The sequence below is a fragment of the Martes martes genome (assembly GCF_963455335.1).
Source record: "Martes martes genome assembly, chromosome: 9".
Lineage (NCBI taxonomy): Eukaryota > Metazoa > Chordata > Mammalia > Carnivora > Mustelidae > Martes > Martes martes.
The window spans coordinates 119,270,699-119,296,019 of NC_137896.1; the positions used below are offsets into that span (position 1 = coordinate 119,270,699).

General features: G+C 40.7%; 1 protein-coding gene and 1 pseudogene across 3 annotated transcripts in view; one reads left to right on the top strand and one right to left on the bottom strand.

Moving 5' to 3' along the window:
- Nucleotides 1-1,737: 1,737 nt before the first annotated feature.
- On the top strand, nucleotides 1,738-2,458 carry LOC308349616 (FGFR1 oncogene partner 2 homolog; annotated as a pseudogene). The gene has a single exon. The product of its transcript is annotated as an FGFR1 oncogene partner 2 homolog (transcript).
- A 6,623-nt stretch (nucleotides 2,459-9,081) lies between these two features.
- The window catches only part of HADHB (hydroxyacyl-CoA dehydrogenase trifunctional multienzyme complex subunit beta), a 33,563-nt gene continuing 17,323 nt past the window's right edge, over nucleotides 9,082-25,321 (bottom strand). For both annotated transcript variants that reach the window (XM_080813571.1, XM_080813572.1), the window contains exons 6-16: nucleotides 23,379-23,478; nucleotides 19,534-19,621; nucleotides 17,590-17,777; nucleotides 17,082-17,262; nucleotides 16,273-16,394; nucleotides 13,694-13,773; nucleotides 13,569-13,616; nucleotides 12,603-12,690; nucleotides 12,201-12,275; nucleotides 11,629-11,793; nucleotides 9,082-9,631 (exon numbers count right to left, since the gene is read on the bottom strand). In XM_080813571.1, coding sequence (XP_080669697.1) covers nucleotides 9,596-9,631; nucleotides 11,629-11,793; nucleotides 12,201-12,275; nucleotides 12,603-12,690; nucleotides 13,569-13,616; nucleotides 13,694-13,773; nucleotides 16,273-16,394; nucleotides 17,082-17,262; nucleotides 17,590-17,777; nucleotides 19,534-19,621; nucleotides 23,379-23,478 — 1,171 coding nt within the window. In that variant the 3' untranslated portion in view covers nucleotides 9,082-9,595. The remainder of the gene's footprint in view (nucleotides 9,632-11,628; nucleotides 11,794-12,200; nucleotides 12,276-12,602; nucleotides 12,691-13,568; nucleotides 13,617-13,693; nucleotides 13,774-16,272; nucleotides 16,395-17,081; nucleotides 17,263-17,589; nucleotides 17,778-19,533; nucleotides 19,622-23,378; nucleotides 23,479-25,321) is intronic.

Consider the following 25,321-nt stretch of genomic DNA (forward strand, 5'->3'; position numbering starts at 1 on the left):
GAGAGAGAGAGAGCACAAGCAGGGGGAGCAGCAGGCAGAGGGAGAGGGGAAATTTATCATTTTAACCATTTTCAGTGTACAGTTCAGTAGTGAGAAGTACATACACATTGTTGGGCAACCAATCTCCAGGACTCATCTTTCAGCTGAAACTCTGTACCCGTTAACTCTCCAGTCCCTTTACTCCAGCCCCTGGTAACCATCATTCTACTTTCTGTCGCTATGAACATGACGATTTTGTACACCTTATACAATTCGAACCATACAGCATTTGTCCTTTTGTGACCGGTTTCTTTCACACAGCACAATGTCCTCAAGGTTCATCCATGTTGTAGGGCGTGACAGGATTTTTGAGGCTGCATGGTATCCTATTGTGTGTATACACACATTCAGTGGCCAGTGGACATTTGGGTTGCTTTCCCCTATTGGCTATTGGGAATAATGGTGCTGTGAATGAGTACAAATTCCTCTGAGTCCCTGCTTTCAATTCTCTTGGGTATATACCTAGACATAGTAATTCTATGGTAATGGTAATTCTATTTTTAATTTTTTGAGGAACGGTCATACCATTTTCCACAGAGACTGCACCATTTTATATTCCCACCAACCATGTACAGGGGCTCCAGTGTCTCCACATTCCCCCCACCACGTGTTATTTTCTGTTTCTTTGATAGTAGATATCATAATGGATGTAGGTGGTATCGCAATGTAGTTTTGGTTTGCATTTCCCTAATGGTGAGTGATGTTGAATAACTTTTCACATGCTTATTGGTCACCTGTATAACTTTTTTAGAGAAATGTCTATTTAAATTCTTTGCCCATTTTTTAAAAAGATTTTATTTATTTATTTGACAGACAGAGATCACAAGTAGGCAGAGAGGCAGGCAGAGAGAGAGGAGGAAGCAGGCTGAGCAGAGAGCCGGACGCGGGGCTTGATCCCAGGACCTGGGATCATGATCTGAGCCGAAGGCAGAGGCTAACCCACTGAGCCACCCAGGCACCCCTCTTTGCCCATTTTAAACTGGGCTCTTTCTTGGTTGTTGAGTTGTAAGAGTTCATTCTATGTTCTGGGTATTATCAGATACATGACTTGCAAATATTTTCTCCCCTTGGTTGCCCTTTCACTGTGTCCTCTGATGCACAGAAATCTTATTTTGATGAAGTCCAACCTGTTTTGTTGTTGTTGCCAGTGCTTTTGGTCTCATAGCCAAGAAAACATTGCCAAATCCAATGTCATGTATCTTTTCCCATTTTCTTCTAAGAGGTTCACCATTTTAGCTCTTGTGTTTAGGTCTTTGATCCACTGTAAGTTAATCTTTATATATGGTATAAGATAAGGGTCTAGCTTCATTCTTTTACACGTGGACCTCTCATTTTCCTAACACCATTTGCTGACAAGACAGTCCTTTCTTCATTAAATAGTCTTAGCACTCCTGCCAAAAATCACTGGACGACATAGAGAAGATTTATTTCTGGGCTTTAAAATAAACTGTTATCTCCAAGAGGTTTTCTGTGGGCCAACGATGGGGCTGAACCCCGCTGACCCCTCCAGCGCCCCTCCACTGACTGCCTCTGCGGGGTTCTGAGTCTGTTCCTTGAAGAAGCTCAATGGACAAGAGGAATCGCTTCTCTTGGGTGCGTAGGTCCCTGTGATGTGTTAGGGCTGTGGTGTTAGGGCTCAAAGCCCTAACACCACAGTTGACAGCTGCCAGGGATCGAGACCAGAGTATTCCTTCAGAAATGAGTTGCACAACTGAGAAGTCACCTTGCTGATGCTAATGCTCTTGTTGAAAGATGGAGAGATCACAGCAATGCAGCAAAATCTCTGATTCACCACACTGCAGTTCTCAACGAGTAGAAGCAACAAAGCAGTATCAGGAAGAAATTCAAGAACTTAATGAAGTGGCAGGACATTGGCCACAGTCCACATTAGTTATGGGAATCCAGCAAGAAAACAGACAAACCAGAGAAGTGCAACAAGAGAACAAAGGATCATATACATCAGTCTGCCTTGGAGCTTGGAATGAGCAAGTTATCAAGAGCAAATGTTCAGACAGTTAATGGATAGCTAAAAAGATCTCGTATACTAATGAAGTTAAAAAAAGCAGCACTCTAAGACAGACACAGTACATTACAACAGCTCCGAAGAATCCGTCCCTAATGCATCTCAACAGGGACTGGAGAGGAGGCACTTGGAAACAAATCAGAATGAATTACAAGCACATGTTGGACAGGCCTGAAATGGCAGCAGTAATGAGGTAAGTCATTGAAATTGATGGGCGACAGTGTTGCAACGAACAGAAGCGGATATTTCAACTTGAACAAGAAAACAAAGGCTTGAGAGAAATCCTTTAAATAGCTCGAGAACCACTGCTGAACCTTAGGAAAGGGGAGGTGTCTGAAAAGTTTATCTTTGTCAGCCTTAGTGACCAATCGTGACCTGAGTCTGAAGGGGAGCTGAAGAGTCTGTAAGCCTACGAGCTTCTTACAAGGCTCTGAATGGTCACTGCGACTGGCCTCCTAAAGTGAATGAGTTAACAGAAAAATCAATCTCAAGCTACTCTTTCCTTTATCTCGTCTTTCTATGGTATGAACAGTGCACTGTCAATGACATTCCTGAGATAGCAACAAAAAATTGCAATTAATGATCATAGACTTTATTCCAAAATGTAATTAAAAAACAGAGGGGCACCTGGGTGGTTCAGTGGGTAAAGCCTCTGCCTTCAGCTCAGGTCATGATCCCAGAGTCCTAGGATCAAGTCCCACATCGGGTTCTCTGCTCGCTAGGGAGCCTGCTTCCTCCTCCCTCTCTCTCTCTCTCTGCCTGCCTCTCTGCCTACTTGTGATCTCTCTCTGTCAGATAAATAAGTAAATAAATAAATCTTCAAAAGAAAAACCAAAACAAACAGAAACTTTGCTAATTGTGAACAAACGAAAGGTTTTCTGAGTGACTGCTGATCCTATCAAAAGCTTCCAGCAGCACTGTTAGCATTCTGGATGATATATGGATAAACGTGAATATTCCCAATAAATGGGAATTCACACAATTATCCAAATTATATTATTTTATTTTATATCCAAATTTTGAAATACACACTTGCCATGGTTTTGTGAACAGAAGACTGTCATACTAAATTTTATACTCTCCATGTTTGGTGACAGTTAATAAATAGCTTGTGGGATACCTGGTTGGCTCAGTCCATTAAGCATCTGCCTTCAGCTCAAGTCATGATCCCAGGTCCTGGAACCAAGCGCCGCATCGAGCTCCCTGCTCAGCGAGAAGCCTGCTTCTCCCTCTCTTTCTGCCTGCTACTCCTCCTGCTCGTACACTCTCTGTCAAATGAATAAAAATTTTAATAAATAAATTAATTAATAAATAGCTTTTGTACCAGGAGACTTCAACTTTTAAAAGACTGCCCATCTACCTTCCCATTCATGTAAATTTTTGTCAAAGAAAATTTCGTTTGCAAGGCTATAGGAATGTTTCATAGGCACCATAAACAAGAGGTAATTTAACTGGTATATCGTAATTAAAATACTCTGCTAATAATTCTAAGTTGCTAGAGAAATGAAGTATCCTTTCAGGAATGAAAGAGAACACCTTTCTAGGAAAGACATTTTTTTTTTCAAGATTTTATTTATTTGACAGACAGAGATCACAAGTAGGCAGAGAGGGAGGCAGAGAGAGAGGGGGAAGCGGGTTCCCCGCTGAGCAGAGAGCCCGAGGCAGGGCTCCATCCCAGGACCCTGAGCCATGACCTGAGCCGAAGGCAGAGGCTTTAACCCACTGAGCCACCCAGGTGCCCTCTAGGGAAGACTTTGAAGAGACATATTAGGATGTTAAAATACGCCTTTGAAAAATTCAGTTTTGACTCTACATCAATAATGAAGATGAGATCTTCCTCTTCTCTCGTTGACCTTTAAGGATATTATGTAACTCATTTAGCTAAGAGTTGAAATGTTTGATATGGCAAGCTAGGTATGGTAATTTGAAATTAAATTGGGAATCCCTCTCCCTCACTATCCCCCCCCTTTTTTGAGAAGTATTCTTGGGGGCAGGGGTGTGTCTGGGTGGCGCAGCCGGTGGAGCATGTGACTCTTGATCTTAGGGTCGTGAGTTTGAGCCCCACATTAGGTGGGGAAATTACTTAAAAATCTTTACAAATAGGGGCACCTCGGTGGCTCAGTCATTAGGCATCTGCCTTAGGCTCGGGTCATGATCCCAGGGTCCTGGAATTGAGGCCCGCCTCCGGGGCAGGGAGCCTGCTTCTCCCTCTCCCACTCCCCCTGCTTGTGCTCCCTCTCTCTCTGTGTCGCTCTCTGTCAGATAAATACATACAATCTCTAAAAAAAAAAATAATAATTTTTTCTTTAACTATTCTTAAGCTCTTATCTGGTCCTCATAACCTATAGAACTTTTTTTCTTTTTTTAATTTTATTTATTTAACATAATATATTGTTTCAGGGGTACACATCTGTGATTCATTAGTCTTACATAATGCCCAGTGCTCATTACAACACATACCCTCCCCAATTTCCATCACCCAGTTACCCCATCCTCCCACCCCCACTCCCTTCCAGAAACCCTCAGTTTGTTTCCTAAGATTAAGAGTCACTTATGGTTTGTCTCCCTCTCTGGCTTCACCTTTATATTTTTCTGTCTTCCCCTATGATCCTCTGCCTTGTTTCTTAAATTCCACACATCAGTGAGATCATATGATAATTGTCTTTCTCTGGTTGACTTATTTCCCTTAGGATAATACCCTCTAGTACCATCTACTTTGCTGAAAATGGCAAGATTTCATTTTTTGATGGCTGTGTAGTATTCCATTTTATATATATATATATATATATATATATATATATATATATATATATATATGCCACTTCTTTATCCATTCATCTGTCAGTGGACATCTGGGCTCTTTCCACAGTCTGGCTATTGTGGACATTGCTGCTCTAAACATTGGGGTACAGGTTCCCCTTCGGATCACTACATTTGTGTCTTTGGGGTAAATCCCTAGTACAATTGCTGGGTCATAGGGTAGCTCTATTTTCAACTTTTTGTGGAACCTCCACACTGTTTTCCAGAGTGGCTGCACCAGCTTGCATTGATGTGAGAGGGTTCCCCTTTCTCTGCATCCTTGCCAACATCTGTTGTTTCCTGACTTGTTAATTTTAGCCATTTTGACTGGTTTGAGGTGGTTCTCATTCATGTGGTTTTGATTTGTATTTCCCTGATGCTGAGTGATGTTGGGGATTTTTTCATGTGTCCATAGGCCATTCGGATGTCTTCCTTGGAGAAATTGTCTATTCACGTCCTCTGCCCATTTCCTGATGGGATTATTCATAGATTTTGGACACATATAAATTATCTGACACATCATTTGCAAATATCTTCTCCCATTCTGTTGGTTGTCTTTTGGTTTTGTTGACTGTAGCCTTTGCTGTGTAAAAGCTTTTTATCTGGGCGCCTGGGCGGCTCAGTGGGTTAAAGCCTCTGCCTTCGGCTCAGGTCATGATCTCAGGGTCCTGGGATCGAGTCCCGCATCGGGCTCTCTGCTCAGCAGGGAGCCTGCTTCCTCCTCTCTCTCTGCCTGCTTCTCTGCCTACTTGTGATCTTTCTCTGTCAAATAAATAAATAAAATCTTTAAAAAAAAAGGCTTTTTATCTTGATGAAGTCCCAATAGTTCATTTTGGCCTTTGTTTCCCTTGCCCTTGGAGACATCTAGCAAATTGCTGTGGCCAAGGTCATAGAGGTTGTGGACCTGTGTTCTCCTCTAGGATTTTGCTGGATTCCTATCTCGCACTTAGGTCTCTCATCCATTTGAGTCTATTTTTCTGTGTGGAGTAAGGAAATGGTCCAGTTCCATTTTTGTGTATGTGGCTGTCCAATTTTCCCAACACCATTTGTTGAAGAGGCTTTTTCCCATTGGACATTCTTTCCTGTTTTGTCAATTATTTGACGTATTAGTTGACCATAGTGTTGAGGTTCCATTTCTGGGTTCTCTATTCTGTTCCATTGATCTATGTGTCTGTTTTTGTGTCAGTACCATACCATCTTGATGATTACAGCTTTGTAATAGAGCTTAAAGTCTGGGATTGTAATATCACCAGCTTTGGTTTCCTTTTCCAACATTCCTTTGGCTATTTGGGGTCTTTTCTGGTTCCTTACAAATTTTAAGACTATTTGTTCCAGCTCTGTGAAAACAGTTGATGGTATTTTGATAGGGGTCGCATGGATGTGTAGATTGCTCTAGGTAGCACAGTCATGTTAACAATATTTGTTCTTCCAATCCATGAGCATGGAACATTTTTCCATTTCTTTTTGTCTTCCTCAATTTCTTTCATGAGAGTTCTATAGATTTCTGAGTATAGATCCTTTGCCTTTTTGGTGAGGTTGATTCTTTTTTTTTTTTCTTTTTGAAAATTTTTTTACTTTTTTTTTATTCTTATTTTTTTTATAAACATATAATGTATTTTTATCCCCAGGGGTACAGGTCTGTGAATCGCCAGGTTTACACACTTCACAGCAATCACCATAGCACATACCCTCCCCAATGTCCATAACCCCACCCTCCTCTCCCGACCCCCCTCCCCCCAGCAACCCTCAGTTTGTTTTGTGAGATTAAGAGTCACTTATGGTTTGTCTCCCTCCCGATCCCATCTTGTTTCATTTATTCTTCTCCTACCCCCCAACCCCCCATGTTGCATCTCCACTTCCTCATATCAGGGAGATCATGTGATAGTTGTCTTTCTCCGATTGACTTATTTCACGAAGCATGATACCTTCTAGTTCCATCCACGTCGTCGCAAATGGCAAGATTTCATTTCTTTTGATGGCTGCATAGTATTCCATTGTGTATATATACCACATCTTCTTTATCCATTCATCTGTTGATGGACATCTAGGTTCTTTCCATAGTTTGGCTATTGTAGACATTGCTGCTATAAACATTCGGGTGCACGTGGCCCTTCGGATCACTATGTTTGTATCTTTAGGGTAAATACCCAGCAGTGCAATTGCTGGGTCATAGGGTAGTTCTATTTTCAACATTTTGAGGAACCTCCATGCTGTTTTCCAGAGTGGTTGCACCAGCTTGCATTCCCACCAACAGTGTAGGAGGGTTCCCCTTTCTCCGCATCCTCACCAGCATCTGTCATTTCCTGACTTGTTAATTTGAGCCATTCTGACTGGTGTGAGGTGGTATCTCATTGTGGTTTTGATTTGTATTTCCCTGACGCCGAGTGATATGGAGCACTTTTTAATGTGTCTGTTGGCCATCTGGATGTCTTCTTTGCAGAAATGTCTGTTCATGTCTTCTGCCCATTTCTTGATTGGATTATTTGTTCTTTGGGTGTTCAGTTTGCTAAGTTCTTTATAGATTTTGGACACTAGCCCTTTATCTGATATGTCGTTTGCAAATATCTTTGGTGAGGTTGATTCTTATGTATCTTATAATTTTGGGTGTGATTGTAAATGGGATCGACTCAGGATCTCATGATCTCAGGATCACGAGATCAGGCTGTATGTCTGGCTCTCACACAGCGCAGAGTCTGCTTGAGTTTCTACCCCTCTCTCTCCCCCATCCCCCCATATTCTCTCTCTAAAATAGATTAAATTAAAAAAAAAAAAAGGCAATAGTGCTATGAACACTTTTATACATGTCCTGGTACTTGTGTGCTGAGTCACAGACTGTGGGTCATTTTCAAATGTACCAGGTAACACCAGACTGTTTTCCAAAGTGGTTGTATCAGTCTGTATTCTCACCAGCGGAGTATAGTAGTTCCTATTCATCCACATCCTTACAAAACATGGTATTCTGAGTCGTGTTCATTTCTCCTGGTGGGTATAAAATAATATCTCATTATGACCCTCGTTTTTCTTTACTAATCAGCATCTTTTCATGTTTATTCTCCATTTCTACATTATTTTCTAAAACATGCTTGTTAATAACTTTTGCCCTTTTTTTTTGAGTTATCATTCTTCTTAGTGATTTGTAGAAATCCTTGATATATCCTGGATCCTTTGAAAGACACATCTATATCATTAATAAGACACAGATATATCTTTATGAGATACATATCTCCTTTGTAAGATGTATCTATATTTTTGCTCTTTTTGTGGCTTGTCTTTCAACTCTATCAAAAGTTCTTACTTCAACATAAATTTATAGATCAATTCCTTCATGATTAGAACTTTAAATGTCTTAAGAAACCTCCCTCTCTTCCCAACCTAAGGCCATAGTGGTATTTTTCTTCAAGTATTTATTCTAAAAATCCTATTTTTTTTCCTAAAATTTTAAGAAGGTTTTTTTTTAACCTTTCATAATTATCTAGAGTTGAATTTTGTGATATCTATGTAAATATATTGGTTTTCAGGATTAAAAACTCCCATTATGTTGAATTTACCAATGAAATCATAGGGAAATGATGCTGGGGGTCTTAAATACCCTGTTAAGTGGTTAGTGCTTCCTTCCTTTGCCCAATCTGTCCTGAACTAGAGGATTCTGACTGCCAGTGACCTTCATAGATGGAAGCAACATCCACAGAAATGGCCACAACTGAGAGACCTGAGCTTCATCAAAGCTCTAGCATATATTTAGTGCATAATGAGAACAGTTTTTATTTTTAAATTTTAAAATTTCTTTACATTTTACTTAAATCCTGGCAAACAGAGATATCCCCATTGAAATAAATTTACTCCCATGTAGCAATGGGGGGAAAAGGTGTTATTCTAAAGTAGGACCCCGGGGTGCCTGGGTGGCTCAGTTGTTGGGTGTCTGCCTTCGGCTTGGGTCACGGTCTCAGGGTCCTGGGATCGAGCCCTGCATTGGGTTCCCTGCTCAGCAGGGAATCTGCTTCCCCCTCTCTGCCTGCCTCTCTGCCTACTTGTGATGTCTCTCTCTCTGTCAAATAAACAAATAAAATCTTTGGGGAAAAAAAAAAGTAGCACCCTGTTTACGTTCCTTGCAGTCTCGTGGTTGACTAAGACTGTGAGAAGTTAACAAATGAGTAAAAGCAAATCTGCCCCCAAGCCCAGAGAACCACCCTTTACCTTCAGTAAAAAAATAAGGCAAACTGTTCAATACTTTCTCAGTTTATTAAGGTTAACAGGGTACTTATACATCTAAACATTTACTGTAAGTTGTCAGTAACATTTAACTCTGAATTATCTTTCCATAATTTTTTTAGGCACATTGGTTTGTATTTTATAGAAAACACTCATCTTTAGGTCACAAACAGGAAAGAGTATAATTTGCAAATGTTACAAAGATGATTCCAAATCTCAGCTAACCTCTTTCCCAAATTGCAACCACTCTTAGTATTTAATGAAAATAGAGACAAAAAACAATTGCTTAAACGTTATCACTGTGTGACTCTGGTGACTAAGAAATCCCTGAAAGAGCAGTAAGCCATGATTACTGGAAAGCTCAGAGTGCTAGCAAGGCTTCATTGCGAAGTATTTAACAGAAGGCCACAGACTGTGTTTTCCTAAGAGGAGCTAGGAACTATGGATGTCATTTAGTAATGCATTGGAATGGCATTGCCTAGTGCGAGTGTGCACGGAAACTCCAGGTCACCTCTTCATTATCTATTATTTTGGATAAGCTTCCACAATCATAGCATGGCCCTGAAAAGGGAAACAAAGAGTTCAATTAGAGCAATGGAAGGTGAAAAATCCAGCCAGTCCCGAGGCAAAAGAGAACAATGGGAAAAGTACAGGCTATAGAGTTTGATCCCTGCTCTGCCTTTCAAACACTGTGTGACCCAATGTGTGGAAGGGGGAGTGTTGCTCCTAGCATCTAGCGGGTAGAGATCATGCTAAACATCCTACAACCTGGGCACCTGGCTAGCTCAGTCGGTTGAGCGCCTGACTCTTGACTTCAGCTCAGGTCATGATCTCAGGGTGGTGAGATGGAGCCCTGCATCAGGCTCTGCACTTGCTGGGGAGTCTGCCTCTCTCTCTCTCCCTCTGCCAACCCCCTGCTCTCTCTTGCACTCTAAAAATAAGTCAGTAAATCTTAACACAAAACAAAACAGAACAAAACAAAAAACCCATTCTACAACACAGAATACAACCCACCCCTCCCCAAGAATTATCTGGCCCAAAATGTTAACAGAACTAAAGCTGAGAAACCCTACTCTGGATCCAAAATGCCCAATTCCTCCGCTAACCTCCTTGTTGTGTTGGTAGCAGGCATTCGGCTCTTGATGAAACAATGCCAAGTTTAATCTACTTTCTAAGGTATATCATCTCCTCTCTCATACTATAAACTCTCGTACATCTCTCCTCTCTCATACTATAAACTTCTAGAAGAAAGGTACTGGGTGGTATTCTTCATTCCTCCACAAAAGCATCCAGGATTGTGCTACACTCTGTGTGCTCGAAGAACTATCAGGGAACACACACTCAAAACCACAGGACACTAACCTATGCGGACCACCCACTCTGCACTGTACCATGCACTGGTTATCTCCCCCCATTAAGCCTGGCACAGAAAGATAGGAGGGAGGGCTCCAGTCCTGACTATGGTTTCCTGTGGCTGAAGCTACACAGACAAAAAAATGCTTTTCATCATGAAGTCTGAAATGCTCCAACCTGCAAATAACTGACATCTTATTTCTTCAAAGTTTCTGAGGCAAGCCATAAATAAAGGTTTTTAAGTGTAAGATATTTAAACTTTTTCATATCTCATCTACTCATCTTGATTAGCAACAGAAAGTTTCTGTAATCTGGAAGAAAACCCAAATCTGTTTCCATCAGGGTTGGAGGCAGGGGGAAGATTATAATTAGCCTGCCCTCCTTCTGGATTTTATTCCCAGAGTGAAATGCTGCAGTAGGTAGTAAGCTGTGTCTGCAGTGCAAGTAAGGCCAATCAAAGAAATCCAGAGAATACAAATTTCCCCCAAAAAACAGCAATAAGTTATCCAGAAGTAAATAAATTCTCCAATTAAGATATAGTTCAGTTTTTAAGAAAGATAATTTACTTCTTGGAGAGATTTTATAGATAAGGTCTCATGGTGACTAGATAAATGAGTAAATTTTATTATAAAAGAAGAAAATAAATCAAAATGTTAATGATAGTATCTGCTGAGGGGACTGTAGGTGATTCTAATTCTTTTCTATATACTTTTTGTACTTTCTATAATGACGATGTATTCCTTTTAAAAATAAAAAATATAAGGGCTCCTGGTTGCCTCAGTCAGTTAAACATCCAACTCTTGATTTTGGCTCAGGTCCTGATCTCAGAGTCATGAGATCGAGTCCCATGTCAGGCTGCGTGCTCAGCTCGGAGTCTGCTTAGGATTCTCTCTCCCCTCTCCCTCTGCTCCTCCCTGCACCCCGCCTCAAATAAATAAATAAAATCTTAAATCAATAATATAAACATTATTTTAGGAATAGAAATAGCCTGGGTTTAAAAACCAACTTCCTTCCAAAATACTATCAGAATTAAAGTTGTACCCTCTTCCCCTCAAAAGAGGCTGCTTTTTTCTTGGTTGTCTGTCATCAGAAATATTGCTCTAAGGATGTTTCAAAGTTAACTAAATGAAACACTCTCAGATGAGCTTGTTTTGTTTCCAAGAAAATGTCTTTCCAGAAGCACCTGTGAAGCTGCTGAGACATACCTGCCCGCCAGCTGCACAGGCAGCCACTAAGCCATACTGGCCTCCCTCCTTCCGCAGTCTGTTGGCAGCTGCCATGACCAACCGGCAGCCAGTGGCTCCAAATGGGTGTCCCAGGGACAGCGATCCACCCCAGTTGTTAAACTTCTCCAGAGGAGGTGACCCAACCTGGCTCCCACAAAACAGACACAAATATAATGAGGAGTTAACTTAAGAATCAGGCCGGGCTCTTACCAACAGGAAGGTAACAGAGACTGAGAACATGCCCAACTTAAATAACATCACATACTATTTTACTATAAAGAAAGAAATTCTAGGTCAATTCTGAAAGCCACAGACCATTTATTTTTCATCTAACATCAGAACTGGAAGAATAAAGACAACCTAGAATTTTCTTCCATTTTTTCTAAAGATTTCCAACAACTATTTTTCAACTAAGAAATAAATACATTTAATGAAATATAAAATTCTTCATCAGGAGAAGCCTTCCCCTTCATATTTTTATTAGCAGCCGACTAAACTCCAAATACTACAGTGCCCTGGAAGTTCAAGCCTAATTTTAATCAAATGCTTACCTTGGTTTTTCTACCCATGTAGTTTTGTGCAAACCAATCAGAATCCATGGCTTTAAAATTAGCCAAAATCTGACCCTACAAGGGAAAAGACCTTGTTATTAATGTCCCTTTGCCATTAAAGTTGAGCAAATCTTTAAGTCAGTTTTTCATAAAATTTTCCTAAGGAAACATTTTGCTACTTTTCAAGGGCCTCTAAGAGACTGCCTCAAAAGGTTATGTTTTCAAACTGTACCACTGGATTCCCTCCTCTTACACCTCTTCCAACAGTGTAGTCAGTACTTCAAATATAAAGCTCTCCTCGTGTTTCACTCGCATCGCAAGCCACACCTCATTTCCCACACAAACACGGATTACATTTTTTATGGTTACAGTTCTTTGATATGTATCTTTTAAGTGACTTACTGAGAATGCCTCATGAAATTCAAAAGCGTCAATATCATTCATAGTCAATCCTGCCTTTTCCAGAACTTTTGGAGTAGCATATGTTGGCCTAAAAAGAAAAAAGAAGAAATACATTAAGAATTTAATTTTCCACCTAAGAACTCCTTATTCCCCAAGCTGAGTTTTACGTAAGGTATTAAGGTGCCCTTCACTCATTCACCGATTCTACTGTACAAATATTAGTGTATATGCTAGAGTCAGGGATACAGTTAATAAACAAACAATGAAAGAGAAGGACAAACAACATGAAGAACCAGAAAAAGACACAGTGCAAAGGGCAGAGCACAGGGAAGAGTATGCCTAGTTGGAAGGACATGATGGAGGCCAGTGAGGAGAGAGCCATGAGCATGGGGGAGACAATTTAAATATCAGGAGGCTTTTATAAAAGGCTACTACAAAGACTGTGTAGCAATATGAAGAAATGCTTATGACATCTTAATGAAAAAAAGAATACAAGAGTACATTTCTACTACAAGTAGAAATGCAGAAGAAAAAATAAAAAAGAATCCAAAAACCGTAAAATGATATATGAACATAAAGGATTATTTTTAATCCTTTTAATCCAACACACACACAAACCCAAAAAAAAAGAATCCAACACACAAAACAACTATGAACTCAGAACTCAATATACTTTATTTTCTTTTAATTATTTTGCTTTATTTAAATCTTGTTAATTAACATATAGTGCAATATTGGTTTCTGGAGTAGAATTCAGCACTTCATGACTTATATACAACCCCTTGTACTCATCGCATGTGCCTTCCTTGATCCCCATCACCTGTCTAGCCCACCCCCCCACCCGCCTCCCTCCAGCAACCCTCAGTTTGTTCTCTATCAGAACTTAATGTACTTTGAAATCTATATAATAAACATGGATAATCAAATACTTTCGATTATAGCCCAAGGATATACACTGCTACCTACCCAAGTAAAAGTTGATCTTTTGGATCCTGAGACACATATACAAAATCCCTAGGTGAAAAACAGAGGGGTTAGCTCCAGTAATAAAATAAAGAAATTGAGGCAATTTATTTGAATATGTACCTTACCTCAAATATGCCTTTGGCTTATAACCCAAGGCCAGAGCTTTTTCCTCTGCCATAATCAGCATTGCAGATGCACCATCAGTCTGAAGTGTTAAGCAGAACAATAATGTTAAATGCTTCAGCCTTTCTGGAAGTCTCTGTACAACCATCTTCTATGTCATGTTCCTAAATCTCCCAACTAATCACACTCATGCAGAGACTTTATCTAACAAACTTTCTTTTCATTTTAGCCATCATTAATTCACAATTCAAACCCACACTGACCCGTTTTTCAAGGAGGAGGGTAGAAAAACCTGCTCAAAAGTACCACAATTATCAAAATGGACAAAAAGAACAGGTAACTTTAGAAATATGTATTCATACTAAACTTAAGCCAAAAGATTTTTGCTTTTGGCACAGAATATAAGAAATCTTATGAATTAAAACAATCTCTCATTTATTTGCTTATTTTTACACTTTATGGACTGTTTTGGAGCTGCCTCCTGCCTCTGGAAGGAAATACAGACTTCGAGGTGATATGGAAGAAACAGGTGAGAACATCAGAACCATGGTCTTCCCTCCTTGGACACACCCCACATGCTTTTTCCCAACTGACAATCAAGAAGTTCAGAGATAAAGAGCTACCACTGAAAAAAAGCCCTTCACCATGACTGCAAAAGACAGAGCTAAAAAAAAAAAAAAAAAAAAAAAAAGAAATAAAAAAATTCACTATTTGAGAGTCTGTAATATCAAAACAATTTCTACCACATTCTATAATATTTTTCTAACTTAGTAACTCTGAAGAGACTAAGGAGCTACCATAAGACAGGGGCCATAAAGGCTGGAAATACAGAGAACTATACACAATAAGTGGTTTACAGACATTACATTGATATAATGTGGCCCTGAGCAAAGCTGCAAGGAATGTGAGGCATTAACACATTTCCCAAAACCCACGTATCTGCGATGTATTGCCTCTGATGGTTTGTGTTTCTGACTTTCAGTGAATAAACCTGCACCGTTCGCACACCCGGAAGTGAACAAGGGAGTTCGGATCTTGGCAAGAGAAGAGCCCACCCCATTTGGCCCCATCATTCAGTTTGGTTTTGGAAATGATTATCTTATCAGTCCTTCACCACTCAGGCTTAAGGGGCTGGTGCACCATCCTGCTGGAACCACTCCAGGCACCTTTGCCCTAGCCCGAGAGTGGGCATTAAGCAGTCACTTAACAACTCAAAAATGGCAACACGTTCCCATGTTTCCAGACTTTGTGTCCAGGTAGGGAAGATACACTGTAAGAGAAACACTGAGCAGCTGGACTGTATCTAGAAAGTCGTACCCCAAGGTGGTAGGAGAAGAGAAACCAATCCTATGAGCAGAAACAGAATCCATACGGAGGTTTAATTGAGGAGCCAAAAAACAAGGAAGAATATAAAGCTATACGCTGATAAGCAAAACAAGCACGACAACAAACAACAAGGGTAAACATATGTATTCCGTATGTTTATAGAAAGATGCTTATAGAAACTGCTTACAGGAAAATAGCTTGAGGGCCAGTAGAAAGCATCATCTTCTTTTTTTTTTTATTTTTTTTTTTAAGATTTTTATTTACTTATTTGACAGATAGAGATCACAAGTAGGCAGAGAGGCAGGCAGAGAGACTGCGGGAAGCAGGCTCCCTGCTGAGCAGAGAGCCTGATGCAGGGCCCGATCCCAGGACCCTGGGATCATTACCCAAGCTGAAGGCAGAGGCTTTAACCTACTGAGCCACCCAGGCACCCCTTTTTAAAAGATTTATTAGAGAGCGAGAGAGACCACAGATACCATACAAGCATGGGGGGAAGGGTAGAGGGAGAGGAAGAGAGAGAATCTCAAGCAGACTCTGTGATGAGCACAGAGCCTGATGCAGGACTCGATCCTACAACCCCGAGATCGGGACCTGAGCTGAAACTAAGAGTCAGACACTTAACCGACTGTGCCACTTAGGCGCCTGGAAGCATCATTTCCTAACAATCAGAGCTGGAAGAGGTATCTCGTCACTCTCCCTGCCTACTTTGCACGTCTTATACCACTCCTCAAATTCATATCCTATGTTCTAGCCAAGCTTTTCCCAAAAGAAACCCTTGCTCTCATACCCCTTTGCCATTCCCTTTGCCTAGAATGCACTGAATGAATTCTTGAATTGCCTTATACCCTTCAAGATTTGCTGCTCAAATGCCAGCTCCTTTGAGGGGCCTCTCGGACTCCTGTCTGTGTGTCCTCTCCTGTTAGCCTACGCTCACAGCCGCCGCCGCACCTTCTCGCTGCATTACAGTCACTGTAACTGACTTGCTAACCCCGCTGCCTGGAGTAGCTCAGCAGTCTTCTGAGTCTTTAAATGACTGAAAGAGAGCTTTTTGCATCAGCATGGTGGCTGGATCAGGTGACGCCTTAAAACTAGGATTCTAATTTTTTTTAATGATTCCATTTTAATATCTTTATAATGAATAACTATATTTTTACGCCTCTATTCATGATACATAAAACTGATCTACTTTAGGTTTTTCTATTGAGAGTCCACAAATAGGAAAGTCAATAGTAAACACACAAGAGCACACAGTTACCAGGAAAGAAGAATTTGCAGCTGTCACTGTGCCATAGGGCTTGATGAATGCAGGTTTTAGTTTGGCCATCTGCTCCAGAGAGGAAGGACGAATGCCATTATCTTTGGTAACTGTTTCTCTTCCTGTAAAAACATGAGCTTTTCAACTCCAGGGAACTATAAGCTTTCTCTCTGTTCGCTAGAGAAATATGTTCTAAAAACTATGACAAATGAAATGTAAACCACACCTATTTACTACGACAAATGAAATGTAAACCACACCTATTTACTAAAAAGTCTGTTACAGTCATCAAGACACCAAATTTAAAACTATACTTTTTTTTTTTTTAGATTTTATTCTTTTTAACTAATCTCCACGCCCAACAAGAGGCTCGAACCTAAAGCCCTGAGTTCAAGAGTCACACGCTCTATCAACTGAGCCAGGCAGGTGCCCCTAAATTATACCCTTAGGACATCTAGGAAATCATCTAAATGGTCTAACAAAAGAAGGACACCTACATTCACATTTGGCTATTTTATACAGAAATCATATGATGAAGTTTTTAAAACAGGCATACACATAAAAACTAAAATATAGCAGGAAGACCTAAAAGCAACTCCTAGAAAAACTTCTCTTTTTGAAATGTGGACCTACTGTTACAACATAAATTGAAACTTGAGTCCGTTTTTGAGAGTGACTGTTCTGCAAACAGAACCAATATACTTATTTGGAAAGTCATTTGGGGCTTTTGCAGTTTGAGAAGCAACTCGGAACTCCCCAACAAGTGGCACAAAGCATTCTCCTTCACAAAGCTGAGCAACCCATCTGACCTGGCACTTTGAAGGGTACAACATCAGACAGGAGGCCTTCATCCTGCGCCTTCTTGGCCAGGCTGTGCGAGCGCAGCGCATACTCATCCTGGTCCAGTCGAGAGACAGCGAAGGCAGCGGCCAGCCGGTCTGCAGAGTGGCCCATGGTCTCACTGGTGGAGAACTCGGCCACTGCGGGGAGCTGGGAAAGGAGCCACAGAGGATCAGGTATGCGATCACCACATGTTCCACCACACCTCGGGTTGTCTGGGGAACTCAGTCAAGACCAAGATGGGAGAAGCTTTTTGTGAGCAAGGCATCTCCGAGGAGGGCTCACAAATTCAAATTTTCTAACCACAGTCTTTTTTTTTTTTTTTAATCTTGAGCAAATAATAACTCCTACCCTGTAATTAACAGAATCTACAACTACTAGAGCATAACTGACCCCAAGCTGTCTTACCTAATTCTAAATCTTTGCAGTGGGATGCTTTAGAAAAACACAGGTTCATATAAGAGTTCACAATCTTACCTCAGGTGATAGGAAATTCAATCTGAATTTCGAAATTAAAGACAGTCGCTGACCCAGAGTCTTGGCCTTATTGAGCTCAAGCATCATTTTCCTCATTTTCCTTGAATGACGAATAGGGACGTCAGACATTAACTCTACACCACCTGCCACAACCACATCATACTGCCCAGAAGCGATCAAGCCAATACCTACAGGGCACAGGTGACACACAGATGAGCATCTTTTGTAGAAATTAACAGAGCACTGATAATTTAAACTTCTTCATCAAAAAATTATATGACAGTTATCATTATATAACATCTGTAATTAAACTTTTCATCTTTTCCCTTTTTTTAAGATTTTTTTTTATTTGAGAGAGAGAGCATGTGTGCACGTGAGCAGGGGGAGGAGAGGAGAGGGACAGAGACTCTTCAGCAGACTCCCGCTGAGCACGGAGCCTGACCTGGGGCTCAATTCCACAACCCAAAGCTCATGACCTGAGCTGAAACCAAGAGTTGGAAGCTTAACCGACTGAGCCACCCAGGTGTCCTGCTTCTTACTTTTTGAAAGGGATTAAGATAATATTTTTGAATGACTAAAACTATAGTCACTGCATTAGAGAAAACAAGTTTCATTCAGGCCATATGGACATGAGCTTCTGGAAATATCCATGGGACCAACCCTCAAACAAATCATATTCTATACTAGAACATTCTGAAGATTTTATAAACTCCCAGCTTCAGTTTTCAGAAAGATTGTTTTCCCCTACAATGGGAATTTCTGCTATAAGCTTGAGAAAGTCTGGCTTTTAAAGATGTAAGGCAGCGCCCTTCATCTTTATGGCCACTGGCAAGTATTCTGTTGCTCTACCTAGAAGTTGTCACAGGCTTCACAGAATAGTGACTGCCCCCAATCACTGCCTCTGGCATCATTCTGTGCCAGTCGTGAGGCAGGATGCCCAAGCTGGCCTTCATGTTATTAAGAATGTCATTGTTATTAAGAATGCTATTAGGATGTCACGATGATGACATCTTTCAGGTTTCCTCAATTTTCATAATAATGGTCAAAGCTATAAAATGTCCCAGGATTTTGCTAAGGTCTGTTAGGAGAACTTGTAACTAACTATAAAAATGCCATGGGTGTGAGAAGAAAGTGGAGGAAAGAGCTGTATTACAGCAGTGGTTTATCACTGACGCCACAATCTTCATGGAAGAGTATCACATTAGAATCACCTAACTTTAAAATCTAGCAGGTTAGGGGCACCTGGGTGGCTCAGTGGGTTAAAGCCTCTGCCTTTGGCTCAGGTCATGATCTCAGGGTCCTGGGATGGAGCCCCACATTGGGCTCTCTGCTTGGCAGGGAGCCTGCTTCCCTTCCTCTCTCTCTGCCTGCTTCTCTGCCTACTTGTGATCTCTGTCTGTCAAATAAATAAATAAAATCTTAAAAAAACAAACAAACAAAAAACCCTAGCAGTTTATAAATTATTTATGCCTTAAATTCAGAAGCACCCTTCTAGAGACATACTTTTCTAGCTAATAATCCCTACTGTGGCCAGCCACATTACTGATGGAGTAACTACAGGAATGGCTGTGTCCCTCAAGTACAGAGAGAAAGAAAAAAGCTGAGAACTACTGTCAAAAATCAAAAATGTTCGATGTAACCTATTTTTCTAAAAAAAAAAAAAAAAAAGACAAATTTAGAGATCTGTTAAGAGTACTTTTCTATGGGGTGTCTGTGGTACAGTCAGTCATGTGTCCGACTCTTGGGTTTCTGCTCAGGTTGTGATCTCAGAGTCTTGGAAAAGGGCTCTGAATCGTGCTCCGCGCTCGGCGTAGAGTCTGCTTGAGACTCCCCCTCTCCCTCCGCCCCTACCCACCACGTGTTCTCTCTCTAAAATAAATAAGTAAATCTAAAAAAACAATCAAGGAGAATTAACAGGTACCTTCTGTTTTCAAGTAAACGTACCTGTGGTCATGGCTTGGTTGGAAGAGATGCAGGCCATGGTGACAGTGTGAGCAGGGGTCTTGTCCGAGAAGCCAGCTCCGAGGGCAGCCTTCAGGAAACACATGAATGAAATGGTCACTTCTAAGGAAGTACTACCTGGAAATGATGCTTTGAGCACCACTTCTATGGTGAATCAGGAAACCACTGAAGTTAATATTCTAGAGTAATATTTAAAATAAAATTAAGCCCATCACAGAAATGGCTTACTCATTTTTCATCTAGCCATTAATTGACAAACACAGCAAAATTCTTGATAGCCGGTGTCTAGTGTGGTAGCAGGCTACGATACCCTTCTATGTCACCTAATTTCTTAGCCAAGCTTTGCTCCAAGCCTTTAAGGATATCAGCATATAATTTGATTTTAATTTAAGTTTTCCAATAAAGTAAACCCGTTAAATACAGTTGATGGAATGATGAAACATACTGTGGAGTAGAAGCTTCAGGATCTCTGTTCCTGCAGCTGCAAGGCTTAGTGGCAAAGCACAAGTCATCACACCAGACAGTGACTTCTAAAGAACTGACCGCTCATGACCATGATTCCCACTCAGGTCCCTCCCCTCTCCGAGCTCACTCCTCTCACTGCCAGCTGATCTCCCTCAGTGACCATCTCATACGTCACACAGCGCACAGTCGAGCCAACATGAAGTCAAACTGGAAAACCTGCCAATACACGGGAGTTCAAGCTGATGAAAGAACCTGTGCAAAACTGCCTGAGCCCCGAGTGAGCCTCTGACAAATAAGGGTGAGACCAGGTAAACAACTGGAAAAAGAGAAAACTGTCCTGGATGATGACATTAACAGGTGCTTTAAAAGAGAATAATTTGATGGGTCTTGACAAGAACTGAGGAGCTCCATTAATCTTGCAAAATGGCCTCCATCATGATGGCACAGTAAGAGTTATACGTGAAATGAAGATATTACTTCATTGTACTATTAATTGGGAAAATTATGATCCTAAAAAAAATCAACGCTTGATTCCATTTTTGCATATGTAAAGAATTAATGCATAGATACAATAAAATACGTTTGTAATATTAAAGTTACACTTTAAAAATAATGCTCTCACTGTCCCCCCGCCACCAACCACCCTCAGCACTATTTACCATGAGATATGGGCTCCCACTAGGGGAATTCTTTTTTATTGGCCATTTTCTCAAAACTATTTAACTGTGCTCAGAATACAAGATCTCCTGTAATTTGGTAAAAAAAAAAAAAAGTTTCTGAAGTCTAGATTAAGGAGGGTCCATATCTTTTTTAAGATTTTATTTATTTGAGAGATGGAAAGAGGACACACAGTGGGAGGGGCAGAGGGAGAGGGAGAAGCAGGCTCCCCACTGAGCAGGAAGTCTAATGCAGGCTTGACCCCAGGACCCTGAGATCGTGACCTGGGCCAAAGTCGGACACTTAACGAACTGAGCCCCAGACTCCATGTTTCTTCACTGATTTTTACTATCACACTTACACGCCCTATACACCATCATCTAGAAATTCAAGTGTGTCACAATATTGTATATGCAACATAACCTTACTCCGGTTTTTCTAGGTAGGTTTGATACTAAGTGCTCAACCTACTTTGCTGAAAACTACACTCTGGCAATGGTATGTGAGCCTCTCAATGTAGACCATATTCAAAAGGAGCAAAGCAACCAATCTCCAGGGGGCAGAGAAGGAGCACACACCAGTGGGGCAAGTGGAAAGGACGTTGAGGTCCTTACGGCCTAATCCTCACAAGGTCCTTTGTAGCACGTGTTATACCCTTGGCCCCAGTTGGCTCTCAGGACTGAAAGAGTTTTAAATAGAATTGGTTTCTGGCAAACCTTGTCCACATGCTTCTATTTAAAGCTTGAATAATACCTCTCAAGGCAAGCCTAGGCCCTGGATAGTACACTAAGGGAAAAGGAGGAAGATGTCACTTTGTTAAGTAGGAGGGAAATAAACAGAGGTCTTTCAGTAAATTCAGGTTCATGGGACCTCGTCATCAGAACCTTTAGGATTTCCTTGAACATTATTAATACAGACAACAAGTCCTTAAAAAGTTCTCTAGCTGGAGGTCACACTAGCTTTTAGGTTAAAATACAACTGTAGAGAGACCGCTTCATAACATATTCCCCCAACACCACCTTTCCCTGTAGCCACTACAAAAATCACCCAGACTGCAATGCAATAGGGCAGGGAGAGGGAAGCGAATGCTGGTCAATTAATACCTGAGATGTGCACGAGATATAGAATTTTCAGACAAAACTTAGAGGAAAACATTATGGCTTTAAGAATTAGGATAAAATAAATACTAAGAAAATCAAAACACTCGGTATTTACTTTTTAAGCGCTCTCATAAGAGCTGTTGGTTTTTTTTTTTCCCAGAATATAAAGGTTGAAAACGTATTACGAATAGCTTGACACACTCCTAAAATTGTCATATTCAACAGAGTTAGAAATGTGAAAGCCCAAAGAAAAACCAAAAACAAAACAAAGATGGGGAGAAAAAACACCTTTCTGTTCTTCTTTCCTGCCTCTCTAATATTACACAGTTGATTCTGTGGGCTTAAAGTGTGCCAGGCCTTCAGCAATGTTAATATACACTGTCAGGGAAAGATGTGGGGTAGAACCAGTATTTGCAGTCCTGCTCATTTTCCTTCCTCCTACCTGACAGTGATGGAAATCTTTGCCTCTACAACTATAATGAACACGGTAATATGCAGGCACAAAACTAAAAATAAAGAAAATGCTTATTAGCACACTGAAATGTGGAGTCACCTTTATCCAAATAATCACTTCCAATTTGAAACAAAGCCAGAAGGTGCATTTGGACTGTTCACTATGAAATGCCTGTATGACAAGTCACGGAAGTTTCAAGGTCGGTTATCACCCTGGTTGCCACCAATAAACAGCACCTGGAGATGTGCCAACTAGGGTAAAAGTAAACTCCTGTGAAATCGTTTAAAAAAACAACACCCAATGTGTCATCCAGTTAATGGGAATAAATGAATAAGCAAGGCTACCTACTTCCAACAAAAACCACGTTACGAAATAAGTTCCTTGCACTATGTTGAAATTTTAAGTTAATTAGTAGCCACGGTAACATTGCTGAAAGTCACATTAGCCATACTTTGCTATAATCTCTATTATCCTAAGAGATAGGACAAATGAACACATATCCGAAAGCAGCTTAAATAATCGATTTGATTTATAGGATAGAATAAATATATTAGCATAGTGTATGTTATTTGATTTATAACTTTTTTTTAATTTATTTATTTGACAGAGAGAGAGAGAGAGAGAGAGAGATCACAAGCAGGCAGAGAGGCAGGCAGAGAGAAAGGAGGGGGTGGGGGAAGCAGGCCCCCCGCTGAGCAGAGAGCCCAATGCAGGGCTCGATCCCAGGACCCTGAGATCATGACCTAACCCACTGAGCCAGCCAGGCGCCCCTATATTATAACTCTTAAATATTAAATAACGTTTGTTATTCAAATTGTAAAAATCACATTTAAACTCAAATATAGCTTTAATGAGAGGGCACAGTTAAGCACCTGCCTTTGGCTTAGGTCACTATCTCAGGATCCTGGGATTGAGCCCCATGGCAGGCTCCTTGCTCAGTGGGGAGTTTGCTTCTTCCGCTTCCTCTGCCCCTCCCCCCTGCTCATGCTCTCCCTCCCCCTCTCTTTCTCTCTCTCAAATAAATAAGTTAAATATTTAAAATATATGTATAGCCTTAATGAATTTTAATAATTTAAAAAAGTAATTCTGTTAACTGAAATTCAAGGTGATTCTCCTATCAATCTCTTCGAACAATACAGAGTTTTACTCACCTCTCTAGCCACATTGCTAGTTTTCACTTCCTGTATAACTGTGCCAAAGATGATGTAATCAACAAGATCCTTTGGGACATTGGTCCGAGTCAGCAAACCCCTGAGAGTAGAAATCCAGAGCAAAAACACATTTCACACACCAAGATATTGCCAGAGGTCATCAGATAAAACACTGTACTTCTTTTAAGAGGTTAACTTTGAATTTAAAAGAATAGAGACTGTATCTTTTCCTTAATTCAACAAGCATGTGGCACCTTATCAAAGAAGAAATAAATAAATAAGTGATTTAAAAAGTCAACATTTAGGGGCACAGGGCGGCTCAGTCAGTTGCACATTGTATGTCCGACTCTTGATTCTGGCTCAGTCTGCTTGGGATTCTTTCCCTCTGCTCCTCCCCCTCCCCTGCTCACGAACGTGTCACTCTCTCTCAAAGTAAATAAATAAAATCTTTTTAAAAATAAATAGGTAAGGGGGCGCCTGGGTGGCTCAGTGGGTTAAAGCCTCTGCCTTTGGCTCAGGTCATGATCCCAGGGTCCTGGGATCCAGCCCCGCATCGGGCTTTCTGCTCAGCGGGGAGCTTGCTTCCTCCTCTCTCTCTGCCTGCTCTCTGCCTGCTTGTGATCTCTGTCTGTCAAATAAATAAATAAAATCTTTAAAAAAATAAATAAATAAAAATAAATAGGTAAAAAGTCAACACTTGCAGTTCAATTGGTAATGAGAAGTTAAATAGGAAGAATCAAAAATAATCCAGAAAAAGATAAAAGATACATAAACATAGTAATGTTAGTAGAAACCTAAGTTTCAACCAAAAGAGAAAAGAGAGATATAAAATCAAAGACAAAAAAAAAGCTATAAAATCAAAGAGTTGAAGTAAAATACCAGGTATATTAAATTTAAATTTGGCATCTCAATATAAACACGATTCGTGTGTGTGTACACACACATACACTTGTCTAGCTCTGCCCACCAACAGAAACTAGAAGCAGTAACACTCCAGTCGCCAGTAGGAATAGAATGAGCACATCTTGAACTCGGACTTTTTCTGGGGTGAAAAATGGTGGTTTTATTAAAGCACGGGGTGACCTGTGGGAAGAAAGAGCTGCTGCCCTGGGGTTGAGAGGGGTGGCTGATTATATACTTGGGACTTGGGGGAGGCAAGGAAAAAGGGGACTTTCAAAAGAACTTTCATATTCTAAAGAGGACCTACTGGGTATCAGAGGCCTTGCCATTGTCAAGTTAAGGTTATTTTCCCCTCTACCAAGGGATTAACATGAAGATAGTTGGGAGGTCTCTGGAAGAAGTCACACATGTCCCACCCAGGAGCGGGGGGCTGGGGAGATGTTGCAGGTGTCAGTTTATACTTTGTCTTCATCTAGGCTTCTGCTCCCTCCTCATTTCCCCCTGAACGATTTTGGCCCTTAAATCTTTAAGGTTGTTGAAGGTGGAAGGTCTTATCTTCTGTAACTTCTTGCTGAATAGGGACATAGAGATGGCCCTACCTATGGGTCAATACTGGTCAGTTGGGGAACATATAGGGGAGTTATGAAAGGGGAGACAGATGAATCCAATGTGGGCAACATACATGAACCTCTGGGTGTAGAGCTTACTTAAAAAAAAAGAAACAATTTGAAGTAGCTCCCACAGATAGAATGTGTGAGCTTTAAAAACAATGACTGAGTTTAGTTATAACACACTAAATAAAATGGGGCAATTGGTTTGCTCAGTTGGTGGAGCATGCAACTCTTGATCTCGGGGTTGTGAGCATGAGCCCCATGTTAGGTGGAGAGATTACTTAAAAATAAAATCTTAAAAAACAAAAAAACCCACAAAAATTCACGTCCTCATCACTAAGAAAGAGAAAGAAAGGAAGGAAGGAAGACTGGCTGCTCTTTTTTTTTTTTTTTAAATTTTTTTTTTTTAAATTTATTTATTTGTTAGAGAGA